This window comes from Populus euphratica, unplaced genomic scaffold, assembly GCF_000495115.2.
Source record: "Populus euphratica unplaced genomic scaffold, PopEup_1.0 scaffold533.1, whole genome shotgun sequence".
NCBI lineage: Eukaryota > Viridiplantae > Streptophyta > Magnoliopsida > Malpighiales > Salicaceae > Populus > Populus euphratica.
Genome location: NW_011500171.1, coordinates 88,797 through 105,129, shown reverse-complemented (window position 1 = coordinate 105,129; position 16,333 = coordinate 88,797). Strand labels below are relative to the sequence as shown.

The 16,333-nt window shown below is 29.0% G+C and overlaps 1 protein-coding gene across 2 annotated transcripts; it reads right to left on the bottom strand.

Annotated features, from left to right (window-relative positions):
* Window positions 1-4,680: 4,680 nt before the first annotated feature.
* LOC105111343 (BRASSINOSTEROID INSENSITIVE 1-associated receptor kinase 1-like) lies at window positions 4,681-11,508 on the bottom strand. 2 transcript variants are annotated; one of them, XM_011006667.1, is made up of 11 exons: window positions 11,147-11,508; window positions 10,926-11,062; window positions 10,758-10,829; window positions 10,084-10,227; window positions 9,333-9,404; window positions 9,150-9,221; window positions 8,982-9,058; window positions 8,665-8,793; window positions 8,227-8,568; window positions 7,119-7,513; window positions 4,681-5,301 (listed from the first exon to the last, which is right to left on the bottom strand). In XM_011006667.1, the coding sequence occupies exons 1-11, from the start codon at window positions 11,153-11,155 to the stop codon at window positions 4,987-4,989; spliced, it is 1,764 nt and encodes a 587-aa protein (XP_011004969.1). In that variant the 5' UTR covers window positions 11,156-11,508; the 3' UTR covers window positions 4,681-4,986. The 2 variants fall into 2 exon arrangements, with proteins under 2 accessions (XP_011004969.1, XP_011004968.1); XM_011006666.1 differs by having other exon boundaries at window positions 10,926-11,058.
* Window positions 11,509-16,333: the final 4,825 nt, after the last annotated feature.

Genomic DNA, 16,333 nt, shown 5'->3' with positions numbered 1-16,333 from the left:
TATATATATTATTTTGAATATTTATTTTTCAATTTCATCTCTTAAAATTTAATTTTTATATTAACTTTGGTTCTCATTTTTATAATTATTATTTTCTTTTTCATTTTTTTTATTGAAATTATTTATCTATTAAATTTAGTCTTTATTCTTTTGATTGTTATTTATTTTATTTGAAATAATTTATGAAATGTTTTATATATAAAAAAAATTATTTTAAATTTTTTAATTAAATTATATTTTTATCAATTATTTATATTTTCTTTAAACTTGTTAATTTGAGCAACTAAGATGAGACTTTAACTAGTATATTTCTAATTGAAATTCAAGCTTTAAAATCAACCAAGGTAGTATAAATCTTCAAACTTTTTATAAATTCAATGTAATTTTAACCATTAAGCATTTGAATTCAATAAACATTAAATTTGAAACAATGTGTCGGAAAGTAATTAAAACTGTTAATATATAGTTTAATAAAGCGTGGCAAGATACTAGTACGTTATATATCCTGCAACAAGGAATTTTTTAATATGAAAAATATTAATAGGACATTTTGATTTTTTTTCCCAAGCATTATTAAATTTTAATAAATGGTATAAAGTTTTAGGGGAATTAGTTCAACATGTTTTTATATTTTAGGTTTAGTCATCAATGTGACTATAAATTTAAATACTTCCCTGTAGATATTTCTATGCAAATTGAGAAAATATTCTCATTTGAGAAATTCAAACCTTTACCTAATTTATTAAAAAAATGAAGACAAAAAGAATTATAACATGATATTAAAATTCATTTTTTTCATGGTTATTTGTTTTTAATGAATTAGGTTACATTTGAATAGTATGAGAAAATTTTTGTTAGTTTGTTAATTAGTTTGTATGAGAATTTTTGTTAGTCTAAGAAATTAAACCTAAAATTTTATTTCAATATTTATTATTGTTTTGATTTAAACCAATTAAAAAGTTTATTTTGTAAGTTTTAATTTTATGATCTATACTGAAATTTTTTATTAATAAGTAAAACTAAAAAAATTATTATTATTTTTATTTATCCTTTACTAATAAAATCATAAAAATCATATAATACAACTTGGAAATGTTTCATTGAATTAAATATGGATCAAGAATGTAGAATATATTATATACACATATCCATGATTTATTCTTTTGTTTTCTCTATCCTAATAATTTGAATTATTAATTTTGCATAACTGGTTATATCTTTTGGTTATTGAGTACAACTTTAAATTATCATGATCAATGATACTCATTTCGGTTGTCAATAACTCTGACAAACCCTACACCTATCCCCTTAATTGTTGTTAATATAGATGAATAAGACATCTATTTTTCATGCCGGTAATCATCCATGCGAAATAATAAGCCTTTGACGCATCTTCTTAGTCACTATGAACATGGTCACTGAGTATTAGAACACATTTTTTTTTTCTGTCATGCCTATGAAGTTCATCAATAAATATCGATAACCATCTCTTTAGCTACCACCATTATAGTATTTTAATTATCAAACATCTTGTATGTCTGTTAACATTATTGATCAACATTAATATTTATTTCTTCATTTACTGTCATTAAAGTATAGTAAGTATCAAACATCCTATATGTTTGTTAACATTAATATTTATTTTCTTAGCCATTACCATTACAGTGTATTAAATATCATACATTTTCATGTTTGTCAACATTATTAACCAATATTGATATTTATTTTTTTAGCTATTGCTATTATGGTATACCAAGTATCAGACATTCTTTATATCTATCAATATTATCGGTCATTTCTTTAGCTACCATTATTATGATATACTTAGTATTAGACATCCTTTATATCCGTCAACATTATTAATCAACATCAATATTCAATTCCTTATCTACCTCATTATGATATACTAAGTATCACACATCCATGTGTTCATAAATATTATTAGTTTTTAAATGAATAGGTAAATTATATTTGATTAGAATTGAGAATTCCTTTACAGTAGATTCTCAACTTCTATTTAAATCAAGTCATACAATATTTGCCTCATACAAGTTAATTCATGACATTTCTATTTCCAACACAATTTGTACTAATGTACATTAATAAAACAAGGCTAAAGAAAGTATAAATTTTTTAAATAGAATGAGGTGACAAATACTTACTTGTAGAGTGTGTAGTTCTTGATCTACTAGCATGTTACCCAACTCCAATAATATCTCCTGTATCAATAGGATTATAAGCTATTACAAAACACATAAAATTAACGAAGGAACCTTATCTTAGTTCTTGTTTAATATGTATATATATAAATTAACAACAATCAAGTTCACAAGGCTCAATAAACATCCATACTTTTCATTGTTCGTATCATCTATAAAACCCTAATTCTATTATTTACTTTAGGTATAATAATCTATTAATGCATAATCATGAAATTAAACACAATAATTAACATACATGCACCTAATTTAGCCAAATTCCATACCTAAAAATACTCTTTTTATATGGTATATTAATCTATTTGACCAAAACTCTTTTACACATGTTATATCATTATGTAATGTTAATAGTTAGCACACTTTTGCTTATTATGATGACTTATATCCTTTTTTTTTTTTATCATTCATTTTATTCCAAAGCTAACATATAATTTTGCAAATATATACTCTCATTCTCTTATTTAAAAATCCTTTTAACATGTTTCAATTCAAGTTTTTTCTTTTTTTAAAAAGAAATGTTTCAAGGCATTGAATCACCCAAAACCTCATTTCTCATTATTTTCCAAATATGGCTGAAACTACATATTTAATGTTCTTAAGTTTTCCTTGTAAATTATCTATTACCATTAATTTTAACAAATTCGTTTTAACTTCATGAAAGCATTTAACACACTATAAGCTCATTTTATTGCCATTTCTCTTTTCTTTTTTTCTTTTTTTTCCATGTTAGGCCGAAACTAGCTTTACTTTACCCTTTGGTTTTTCTTTCAATTTTCCTATCAAGGTTCATCTTAAACAAAATTCATTTAACAATCTAACATACATGGCATCACTTCATTTTCATCCCAAAACCAATTAAATGGTCAAACACAACTAAAATAATTACTCTAGAAGATTCCAATATTTTCCCTTCATGAACCTTAGGCATAGATAATTCATGGATTTCTTTATTCAATTTTTCCCTCACAATTCCCACTAAAAAAAACTACACATTAATTCATTTAACACAATTCTAGTCTAAAGGATCCAAACCAATTCAAATTATCATTTAAACTACAGTTTTAAATTTATTTACGGAGATCATCTCATTCATTACTCATCACCTTTATTATTAATTTCACCATCTATTTATTTATTTTCATTCTAAATTTTAATTACTCTTCAAGGTTTCATTACTTTTAGTCCTAAGTTTATGTGGGGCTTTACAAAATATTTTTTTAATTTAGTTTTTTTAATCTCATCCATCAATATTAAATTATTTGAAAATTGAGATTTATATTTGTTTTGTATAGAGTTATCATAATCTCATGAATTTAGTTTTTTGGTTTTTCTCTTGATTACAACCTTGAAAATTGAATATATTGTAAATAAAGATTTGTAATTTTTTTATTTGATTTTATAAAGTTATTTCGATCTTATAACCTGATTCCTAAGCTTAAAAAGTTAGCCTAGGTTGACTTGTATTTTTTTTTAATTACTTGTTTTGGATTTCATTATTCAACATTGAATTGATTGTAAATTGGGTTTGATTTTTTTTTTTCCATGAGGTTATCCTGATCTCATGATTAAGTTGCTAATTTGACAGGCTGACCTATTTTTTTTTTTAATTTATTTTTTTTTAAAATTTTTTTTTTTCCATGAGGTTATCCTGATCTTATGATCTAAGTTGCTAATTTGATAGGCTAACCTATTTTTTTGTTTTTTAATTTAATTTTTTTTTAAATTTTATCTTTTAACATTAGATTGATTAAGAATTTGCTTTCATAATTTATTTTGATTTGTTTTTTATAAAGTTATCACAATCTCATGATTAAGGTAAAAAATTTAACATGTTAACTCAAGTAAATCTATTAAGTTGTTATCCCAATATTTCAAAACAAATATCATTTAATATATCATCGTATCAATATTTAAAAAAAATATTGTTTGAATTTACAATTAACATTTATATATATATTTATATAAAAAAATAATCTAACTTGCAATATAACAAAACAAATAATCTAAATTGTTTTGATTTCTTATTTATTAATATTATTCAATGAAACACGTTAAGTTTCCTTAATAATGTTGTTATTTCTTTAAATTAAATTACAATATAAATGGAGATATGGATGAAAATTTACAAAAAAAAAATGTACCGAAAGTTTTTATTGAGGATTTATAGAGTTTAAAGATAAAATTGATGTAGAAAATTTTTTAGTGATAAAATCGATATTCCTTTTTTTTTTATTTCTTATTTCTTTCATTATTTTCTTCCTTCCCATTTAAATAAAGATTTTTTTATGGTGTCTAAAACACTTGTGTTGTTTATCATATAGTTTCTTCCTCTCATTGTTTGATGATTATCACTGTTAAGTAAATCTTTTCACCAGACATGTCCATTTTATTTTTTACTCTACAGATGGTGAGAAAGAAGAGTGCCTTGTCTTGATGGATAATGCTGTGTTGTTGCCCTGAGTGGAGAAGAAAAATATGATTCTATTTATTCCTGTAACAATCTTCACTAAATCTCTATAATACTTCAAAGTGATATGGGTGCTTCCATGGCCCCTTCCTGCCGTGTTTGATGATGGCACCTTAACTTTCACATCTCCCTATAGAAATTACAGCAGCGAGAAACTTCAATATATGATATAAAACTAGACATTGAAAAGAAAGGAAAGGAAAGGTAAATGGAAAAAACAGTTTATGCACAATGGTTGATATCACTTTCAAACACAATAGCTCTTCAAGAGACTTCCATGGTGCCCTTAAAAAGGGAGGATCATCTGGGTCCAGACAATTCATCTGGAGGGATGTGGGATGAGGAGTCTACGATCCAATTAGTGTTTGGGTGGTGATTGTGGTTAAACTCTTGGCGGAAAATCTCCTCTTTCTGCCATTCCTCCCATCTCTCCGCCAATCCATCCCCTTCCAGCATTCTGACCACCTCTGACATCTTGGGTCGTTCCATTGGGGAGCTTTGTGTACACAGTAGAGCAACTTGGATCAGTTGCTCAACCTCGTCATCAATGTAAATTCCCTGCAGATCAGCATCAACCAGCATCTCCAACTTCTTATCTTTTAGAAGTCCCTTCACCTGAAGTTTCAGAAATGAAGTTAGACACAAAGGAAGCCACTTTCTTTGATGATTGGGCAACCTAAATAGCAAACATGGAAATGTAAATGACTGCTAACGCGTGAATGACAATGCTAGGAGGTAGATATTTTAACACCTCTTTCGCAAGCCCCGCAAACAATCAACGCACATGAAAGTACTCGGGCAAACATGTACAAATAGAATACCCAAACAAACATGCACAGCTAGCTGCTACCAGCCACCCAGCCCAGAAACTACCAAAAGCAAAATGCACCTCTTTTTAGCACCAGATATCATCCTATGAAAGCATGTCCAATACGAAGGCCAAAAGGGTGCTTCCTAACCTGTGCAAATTTCTGTTCCAAGTACCAATCCATCTCCCATAACCAGTACATTTTTGTCTAAATCACCAACAATTAGCATATACAAAAGTTTCTTTAATTAGCACACAGTTACTCTTAGGCTGGAAATAAGCTTCCACGGCAACTAAAAACAATCACCTAAGTCCATTCTTATGTAGAGCTGGAAGCCCAACTACTCAGTAATGACAGTAAACAAGACTGCTAGAGTAACACTGACTAATATACAAGTGTAAGACAAACTTTTTTTCACCAAACCAAATGTTTCCTTGTTACAGCCTTTTTTCCTTCAATCTCAATGAATTTCATCCCAACAAGAACGAAAAAATGGACTTCTAATTCCAATTGCTATTAAATCCAATTTCTCCCTTTAAATTTTGAGATTAGTAATCTATTCCCCCCTCAGGCACTGCTTCCGTTGCCCCAAGCTGATACTTGAGCCCATTACCTACCTACCTCCCTCCTTTGAAGAGATTACAAATAGACATTGCACTGACAAACTTTTAACTTCATAAAAGTCATGGTAGTTGCAAACTGAGTCAATTATGCCAAATGTGAAGGGATCATTTACAGCTAGAAACCATTTGATATACTATAGAACAAAGCAAACGCATCCTATTTGTGCAAATATATACTGATTCACTTTAATTTGATTTCTTCATACTGACATTGTACAGCTCAGGTGGCTGTTCTGATATTGTTTGTAGAGACTCTTTCAAAGGTATGTAGGCTGAAGCTTTGATGAGTAATTGTTGTAGAGTTGGTTAAGTTAGGAAAGCAGGTTGTTTGGGGATTATTAGTGAGTGTTTTAAATCTAGTTTGATGGTGTTTGTTTGCTGGAAATTGTAGATGGTGTAGGGTATGATTCTGGGAGTCACTTGAGGAAGAAAAACCTAAGCTTCACACCAAGGGTTTTTAGAAGTCACACCTAAGAGGATTGCATCACACAATCAAAAGCGAATTTGCTGGAATTTCAGTCCTAAACTGATTTTGAAGATAGAGCATTACAAGCATGATACTTAATTGACTTAACAAGGTCCTTTCCTAATCCAACAAGGGATTAGACTCCTAAACCACCAACAAAACTATTCTTGTTTAGAATAGAAATAACTTTAGGACTACTAAAATATATACTAAAGAGAAATAAAACCTACAAATGTAGAATTAGCCTAGTGTCATAGTGATTATAGTTTCTCAATTATAATTATGTAATGAGAGAGGCTAAACCCTGTGTAGAACAAGCCTTCCTGACCTAGACCTGAACGATTTTCCAGCTGCATTCTAAAATTATTAAAAAACACAAATTTGATCCTTTTATCACCTGCATCACATTTTCCTTGACCACATGCAGCAATAATGGAAATCCCAACAAATGATGAACAATCCTAGAACATTCACTACCTTTTGATGTCATCAAACTTTTAATATAACACAGGAGGGAATGAAGTGACTACATACCCAATCAAGTAACATCACATCATCATCGTTTGCAAGCCGAGCAAGATCAAAAGCCCTTTGTCCAGTAATAAGTTCAAGAAGCATGACTCCATACCCAAAAACATCAGTCTTCTCTGATGACTTTCCTGTTGATAGGTACTCAGGTGCTATATGCCCTATTGTACCACGAACTGCAGTAGTAACATGAGTATCTTTGTAATCCATGAGTTTTGCCAACCCAAAATCTCCAACAACTGCTTCAAATTCCTCATCTAACAATATATTTGCAGCTTTCACATCACGGTGAATAATCTTTGGATCACAATGATCATGCAAATAAGCCAGCCCTCGGGCAGATCCTAATGCAATTCGCTTCCTTTTTGGCCAATCAAGAGGGGGTTGTGATTCTGGACGCTCTGCAATAATGCATCAGTTTGAAATAGAACAAAAGATAATTAGTAAAACCAGCCTTAGAGTTATTAGAAAGCTTAATAATTTGCTAAAATAGAGCCAGAATACAAACTTCTAAAATTTTTGCCAACTTCTTTTCTTTCACAATACTAAATGTTATATATATAACACATAGAATTGGTGTTTATTTTTCTTTTTTTCTTTTGGGACAAAAAGGAGAATCTTATCAATAGAAACAAAGAACCACAATATATAGCACACAGGATGATAAAATAATTATGTCCATTCTTTATATTCTCTCTGTTTTATCGCTGCTAAATAGTAATTAAGAACTTCTGGGTACAAATGAGGGTTGCATATTCAAACTTTTTTGAGATGGTCTCTCAAGCATTTTTTTTTAATACCATGGAATGTATACCGAAGAAACACAAAATCCCTGCGGACTGAAGAGGAGACTGAAGGGGCATTAAACAGGGGGACCAAAATGCAAAATTAGGAATTGCAATTGGAGAATTGAGTTTCTGTTCAAATTGGACTTGAAAATAAACTATTGTTAAGATTAAAGATTGAAAACCTTGGTCAAACAGAATTTGGACATGATATCACAAAATTATAGGAAAAATTTAAAACTACCTTAAGGGGAAAGAATAAGGAATCACTTATAAATTACATAACAAAAAGAGACAAAAATAGTGAACAAAGTTGCTGGTAGCAATACCTCTTAAACATGATGCTACACTTCCATTAACCATATAAGGATAAACAAGCAACCGCTCAGTTGGAGTCATGCAAAATCCTCGTAGACGAAGCAAGTTTCGATGCACAGCCATGCTGATCATCTCAACTTCTGTCTGAAACTGCAGTTCCCCTCCCTGGGTGCGCTCCTCTTTCAGTCTTTTAACAGCTGCTAGAGAACCATCAGCTAAACGTCCTTTATAAACCTTTCCAAATCCACCTCTGCCCAAAATGTTTTTGTGACTAAAATTGTCAGTTGCAACTTGTAGCTCACGCAGAGAAAACCTTTTAAGCTGTCCAAGATGAACTTCTGGGTCCTCTTCAGCTGCACATAATTGTAAAGGAAGTGAAAACACATTCTGAACAGGTGAAATTTCAGCTATGATTAAATAAGACCTCTCTTTCAAAAAAAAAAACTGACCAGGTACATCAAAGAAATGGTCCTGTGGTTTTCTACGACGCCAATAAGCAAGTACAATTGCAGGGCCAGCAAACAGCAGAGCAGCACCAGCAGCAACTCCTCCAGCAATAGCTCCAATGGCACTATTCCCTATTGCAAATGATATTTCAAGACTTTAACATGCTTCGGGAATACCCAGAACAGCAAACATTTTCAAATGAAAGAGACCTGCTAAGATTCAAAATCCAGCCCCGGACTGAGGCACTTATCTTAACCCCTCTCAACCCCTTCCCTCTTTTGGTTAAATAAGTAAATAAAAAGTTGACATTGTAACTGACCATTAGAAGCACCCGATGGTGGAGTAAGAGAAGGTGGCGGAGAAGCTGGAAGCGGATTAAGTTTATTACCGTTAAAACTGCAAACAAATGCGGAGGTTAGTAATGCAGGTACTGTGTCATCTACAACCACCAAAATGACACTAAAAAATAGAATTACTTGCAACAAACCTTATAGGTGTGAATAAAGAGAATGAGCCATTGGTAGGAATATCTCCTGTTAGTTCATTGTTAGAAAGATCCCTGCACAAATAGCAATATGTTTTCATTTGAGCAATATTTGGTGCCTGGGGAAATTAAGGACACACCTCTTCATGATAATGAAAATATTTTCATCAGAAAAATAATACTCACAGGACTTGCAAGGAGGTAACCGTAGTTAAATTCATAGGAATTGTTCCCGACAAGGTGTTGTTGTTGAGACGCCTATTTGACAGAACAGAAAAGTCATGTTCTGAATCTCAATGACATTGACAACGCAAAAACAATATTTAAACAAAACAGCCAGGAAAAATACAGAATAAACTTTATGCTGCTACTAGATGTAGAAAGCCAGATTTTTAGATGGCACTTACTATCACCCAAAGTACAAATTGTCAGGGTATGTCTTGCTTATAAACAAAATGTCTAATCAGATTTATCAGAAGAAAATGCCACGTGCAGATATCCATTACTTTGCCCCGTCTCTTCTTTAGTGAAATTGTGTAAGTGGCAGGAAACTCATAGTGGTAAAAGTAGCAAAACAAAATAATCTACATCCCGTATTGGCACAAAAAGAACAAGCACGTAAAGTGTACATCCAAAACATAAACATGTGTATCCATTTGTTACTACCATTGTCATAAAAAACTGTGCGAACAATTACTGTCAGCATATGCATTACTTCAACCCTTGTCTCTTCTTCAGTGAAATTATGCAAGTGAAGGAAACTTTTATGATAAAAGACAGAAAAATATTTATCTTCATTTCACATTGCCACATAAAGAACAACCATGTAAGGCCTACAGCCAGTACACGCACAGCAAACTTCCATGAAAATATAAAAGACTGAGCAAACTAGTTCCAAGCTTTACAGAAATATTGGATGGAAGGCATGGTTACATACAAGAAACGGAGTTTCTGAAGCTGGCCCAACGTCTTTGGAATCTGGCCGCTTAACTTGTTCAAGTAAAGATCCAAGCTCACCAAGTTTGTCAGATTCCCAAGCTCATCTGGAATTTTTCCACTTATGTTATTGCTGTAAAGTTCCCTGTCAAAAGAACTTCATTACTAATTGTGATTCAATGACAAAACAAAACCAGGACAGGGTTTCAACAAAAGCCTGTTTTAAAAAATAAAAAATTTCAATTCCAGGTGATGTAACTCGTCTATCAATTGCCACTAGGAATTTGTGTTAGAAAAAAATCCCACATGTATATAACTAATGTTAGAAGGTTTCTAAATTATAGATATGCAAAACTGCGTGCAGAGAGTCTACGATTTGCCCCTTTAAAGCCTTGGTATTCAGACACCAATCAGTAGGATCATGTCTAGAATCAAGACATTCAAGTAGATTTAGATAGCTTGTTTTCAGGCAGAAATTGCGCAAAGTGGGCTCAATGGTGATGGAAAATCAGTATGGGTATTTGCTGACTCCTTTTCCTCTCTCTGTTCAATTTTGATAGGCACAACATAACCAGTCATACTATACACGCTACTTGTGCACAATCAATGAGGTGAACCATACTTCTACACACTCCACTTATGAACAATCGAACCAATCAAACAAAGAAGACTTACAAGTATTGCAAATTCGGTAGGTTACCAAGTTGTGTAACCAGTGGACCAGATAGATTTGCATTTCCAAGATCACTGAAAGTAAAATTAGCATTTTGTTACACTAACAGCAATAATTGCCGCCATCATCAACTAAATTTAACACTATCTTAACTCCATAAACAAACTTACACACGCGTGACGCTATTTTCACTATTGCATGTAACATGAAACCAGGTGCAGGGATTGACAAGAGTAGGATCCCAACTCTGAAGAACATTACCCGGATCAGCTAAATTCGTCTTTAATGCGTTCAGGGCATCGCCTGTCTTGCCAACACAAAACCATGTTATTATTTTTCCAAAATATATATATACTACAACAAACAACAAGACAAGAAAAGAAAGGCATACCTTCTGCATTACCGGATACCCTTAACACCAAATGAAACAGCAAAAAGAAAGCCGAGCTCCAGATCTCCCACATCCCTTTTTCTTTCTTTGTTGAACCCCAAATTATTTCATTTCTTTACACTACCTTGACTTTGTAATAGTTCAAGAACCCAACCCGTTGACCCAAACCCAAATCCCTACAATCTCTAGTTTTGAGGTCCAAGATGGGAAGTTTTTACTTTTTAGCAAGATGGGGAGTTGATTTTCAGTGTGTTTGGTGTGAGAGATGGCTCGTGTGGAGTGGGTAAGCCAAAAACAGGGGAAAAAAATGGAGAGTTGGATTGACAATAAGAGAAGAGTTTGCTGAGACAGTGTGTGTGTTATATTCAATGATCTACGGTCTGGAGGGCGAGGGGGTTAGTCTTGGTCAAAGACAACATGTGTCACTTACCCACTTGGAATGCATTACATGTTCGAATGAAATTTCCTTTCCTTTCTTCCAACTTTAATTATTCTTTTACGTCCCTAAATTTTAAATTTTTTATATCTTTATATCATTTTAATATAATAATATCAAAAATAATTTTAAAAAATAAAAAATATTATTTTAATATATTTCTAAGTAAAAATTATTTCAAAAAATAACTATTATTAAATTTCTAAACACACCCTAAATCTTATTACGTAAATTCAATTTAATTTTTTTAACACTCGACTCATATAAAATAATAATAAAGTTGGGTCTTAAATTGATTTATAAAATTATATTAGATTTGATAACAATAATTTAGATACCATATAAATCTTAACCAAAAACAAGTTAGTTTTAAATGAAGTAATATTTTTATGAGTTTGGATAATATATTTTAATATTACTGAGATTTATATTTAATTTTAACATATAATACCAAAAATAAAATAGTAGCATGCTAACATTACAAATGAAGGAAAATGAACAAATATAGAGTTTAGTATTTGGCTATTTGCAACTAGAAATTAAGAAGGAAAACCTCATTTCAATCCCTCAATGATATATAGTTTCTTGATTGGATCCTAGAGCTACTAATTTTATTAAAATATTGAAGATGATACAGTGTTATTCTCATATTGGACTAACCTTAATTTGCACAAGTAATAAGTACATAACTATCAATTTTTTTTTTAGAACATAGATGAGTAAAAAAATTAAAAAACTGATTAAAAAACTATCAAATTTTTTTTTAGAACATGGATGAATAAAAAAATTAAAAAAATTGATTAAATTAAGAAAATTAGAAAAAAATAATTGTAAAAATCAAACTGTAAAAAAATAGATTAAAATTTTAAAAAACCAACCAGTTTAGTTTTGATTTTATAACCCTGAAACTGAAAAACTGAACCAAACCCAAACCGAAAAACTCAGCCAAATCGAGCCAAACCAAAAAAATTTAGCCACATAGAAAAAAACAAAACCAAAACCGAGCCAAACTAAAAAAATTAAGCCAAACTGGTTTGTATTAGTTTTTGTCCTAAAAATCAAAATCAAAATTGGTTGATTTAAATCGATTTTAATTTTGTTTTGGTTTTCTTTTTAAAATTTAATTTAGTTATTTTTAAAAAAACTCGAACCTAACTAAAAATAAAAAAATAAAAAAAGTTATAAAAATAAATTAAAAAAATATAATCTTTGTATTGCGCGCACAAGATAAATGGAGAAAAATAGAATCTTTTCTAGGAGGAATAGAATTCGTTAGAAAACTTGAATAACATGTGCACTATTTAACATGACGTGTAAGTAAAGACTCGACTGTGGAAATGCAGATCGCTAGGGACTTAATTGATAAAATTAGTATTTGAGGGAGTTAGTTAAGAAATCAATATAGTTTAGGGACTAGTATGAAATATTCCTTGAGCACCAGTTGAGCTAGCCGGGTCAAAGAAGCCATAACTGTCCAACCTTGTAAATTAAGGGCAGGTTTCGCCCCTCTATCATTTAAGTTTTTTTAAGGATTTTGTCTCCTTTTTTTATTGTTATTTTTTTAAATAAAAATAAAAATAAAAAAGACTAGAGAAAGTTCAACAGAGAAAAGGGCATTGACCGAGAGGCAGAATAATAATCTTTATAGCCCAAAATCATGAATGTTAAATATAATTCCACGTATCAACATCATGTACAAATAACAATCACGAGAAAATGTTATTTAAAAAAAATATATGATAAAGATTATTTTCTAAAATATTAAGAGAAAATGTTATTTAAAAAAATATGATAAAGATTATTTTCTAAAATATTTATTTATTTGAAAATGTATAAAAATAGTTTATTTTTAATATCAATATATTAAAAAAATTTAAAAATTTAAAAAATTTATTTTAAATAAAAATTTTCATTTCTAAAAATTAGGTTAGATTGATGCGTGTTTGGTCTATTCCTATAAATTGGATCATAGCCTAGACACATTCATTTCCATCCCCTAGTATCTATCAAACGTCTCCTATTTCTTCACATTTTTTTTTAATTAACAAAAAAAATTATAGAGTTGACTTCTCTTATTTTTCATACCAGAGGCTAACGGTTTGGTTTAATTTGATTTTTAAAATTTTTTTATATAAAAAATTATTAATTCGATGTTTTTATATATTTTTTTATAATTCTAATGTCTCGATATTAAAAATTAAAAAAATATTATTTTAATATATTTTTAATTAAAAATTATTATTACAAAAATAACATGCATTGTATTACAAAACATAATAATTTATGCAAATACCTTTAAGAAAAACTAGCAATAATTCTGGGAGCACTTTTGAACATCTATTTTTATATTTAATTATATAACAATTAAGATAAATAATTATAAAAAGAAGGATATTGATTAATGATTAAAATTTTGGAGAAAAAATATATTTTTTAATCAAAACTACATTTTTTTGACAATAAAATGGTTTATTGAATGAAAATTAATGGCAATAAGAAGAAATATTAGTAAGAATTATAATGATCTTAATTAAATACTAAAAATGAATTTCTTTGTTGGGTTCTCTAATCTCACACACGCAGAAAAAATAATAAAACAAAATTATTCAAGAGTTTTTAAAACCTGTTAAACAAATTTAGATTAGTTTATTTAGAACCTGTTAAACAAATTTAGATTAGTTTAGAGATTTTATTATCTGAAAATTTGATTTTCTTTAACTTTGAATATATAATTCTTTAAAGGTTTAGTTGTTGCATATCACAAGTTATCCAATTATTCGGTTTCTAATGATAATTCAAACAAATTAATAGTGATAAATCTCTTAAATTTTTATTTAGGAGAGAGAGATTGCTATACTTAGAGTACCAGCTCTCTGCTTTATAATTTACATAGTTTTTATGTCTAATAGATAACTGCATGAAAATAAAAGGTGTAGCTTACTATTTATAAATTTTTTTTAAAAAGCCCTTTAAATTAACAAAATAAAAAAATTTAAAAAGCCCTTTAAATTAACAAAATATCAATTTGTCCCTTAAATAATATCCATGTATTAATTCAGGGTAATTTTAGAAATTAACTCAATCAAATCCTTGATTTTTCTAAGTCTCGAAATATAATCCATGTATTAATTATATTCTAGTTCTTAATTTCTAAAATATATTTTAATTAAGTCACATGTAATTAAATCATTATAGTTTAATTTCTGACTAATGATTTTTAATATGTTCCTAATATATTGTTCCAAATATAAATTATAATTATAATTAAATAGAATTAAGTAATTTAATTTATTATCAATTCAATAATTAATTAATTTATATTTGAAAATCAGGTACATCATTTAATAACATGTTATGATTCCTAAAATATTAGAAAAGTCATTAATGGTTTCACTTAACCTTTCAGTAACCGTTTTCTCAATTTAATTAATATCATTTTGTCAATAATATTCTGATTTAACAATCAAGCATGAAATATTTTTTTCATATTAAATAATGTTTGTTTTTTACATCAATGTCAATAATCATTTGAATAAAATTTAAAACTCTTTTCAAATTTCATTCCACCTTATCAAAGAACTTTTTAGTAAATATTATTTGATAACAAATAAAATATTTTTTTTATAATTCACTAAGAGTGATGAATTATCTCTTGATAACTCAAGTACCTTTAATATAGTTCATGTTATACCCAATGTCTGCCTCTTTATTACCTCGATTAAGATAACATGTAAAAGGATCAAAATATAATATTTTTTTATATAAGATGATTAAGTGATCACAAATCTAAAGATCAATTACAAAACCTTCATGTTAGTTTTTTCATAGAAGATTAATACTTAAAAATACATTTTTATTAAAGTTTTATATCATCATTTTACACTTGAAGTATCAATAACTCCTTAACTAAAACATGTTTTATAATAACAAGTTTGATATTATAAGATATCTTTAATTTATGATAAATATTCATTTTAAATGTAGGCCTATCACATAAATAAAAAGATTGATTAATGAGTTTAAGTACTGAAATTTAAAAGACAAAGAGAAGGCCAAATTTATAAAAGAAATATTAGTTCAACCCAAACTGGAACACTATTCGGTCATTGGGTCATATTTAGAGTTGTAGATCTTGGATTTAGGTATGCTCTATATGCATAGAAAGCTAAGACATAAACCTAAAAAATTCATGGGAAGGCAAGACTCAATTCTGCTGTTTAGAAGTCCAAATGTGAGCAATAACAGGGAAGTCTGAATCTGTACTATAGTCCAAACACTATTCAATGTTAAGCCCATATCTCGAGCTCTAGAAATCCAAATGACCTCAATTTTTTTTGTTAGAAAGCTAAGACAATTTCTTAGAATTTTCATGTTTAAGTCTGTCTAAATTCTGATGTTAGCAATAACGTTTTGTTCAGACAAAAAGATAAAGACTATTACTAAGTCAAGATATAGCCACCCACTCAATAATTAGATAACAAATTAATAATTTTTAATTTTGACCTATAAAAGGAGGCATTTGCCATGCATTTAGGCATATTGGTTTTCAGATCAAGATCAAATTCTTGCTCTCTCTTTATTGTAATGCTTAAGTTTTGTTTATATTAATCTCTTGTTTATATTTCTCATTTAATTTCTTTTATTTAATTAACTTATATCTTATTTATGTTATTAACTTATTTATTTATGTTTTTCTTTTTCATTATGTTTAGCTAAGTTTATCATGTCAAGATGAAAAAATTACACTAATA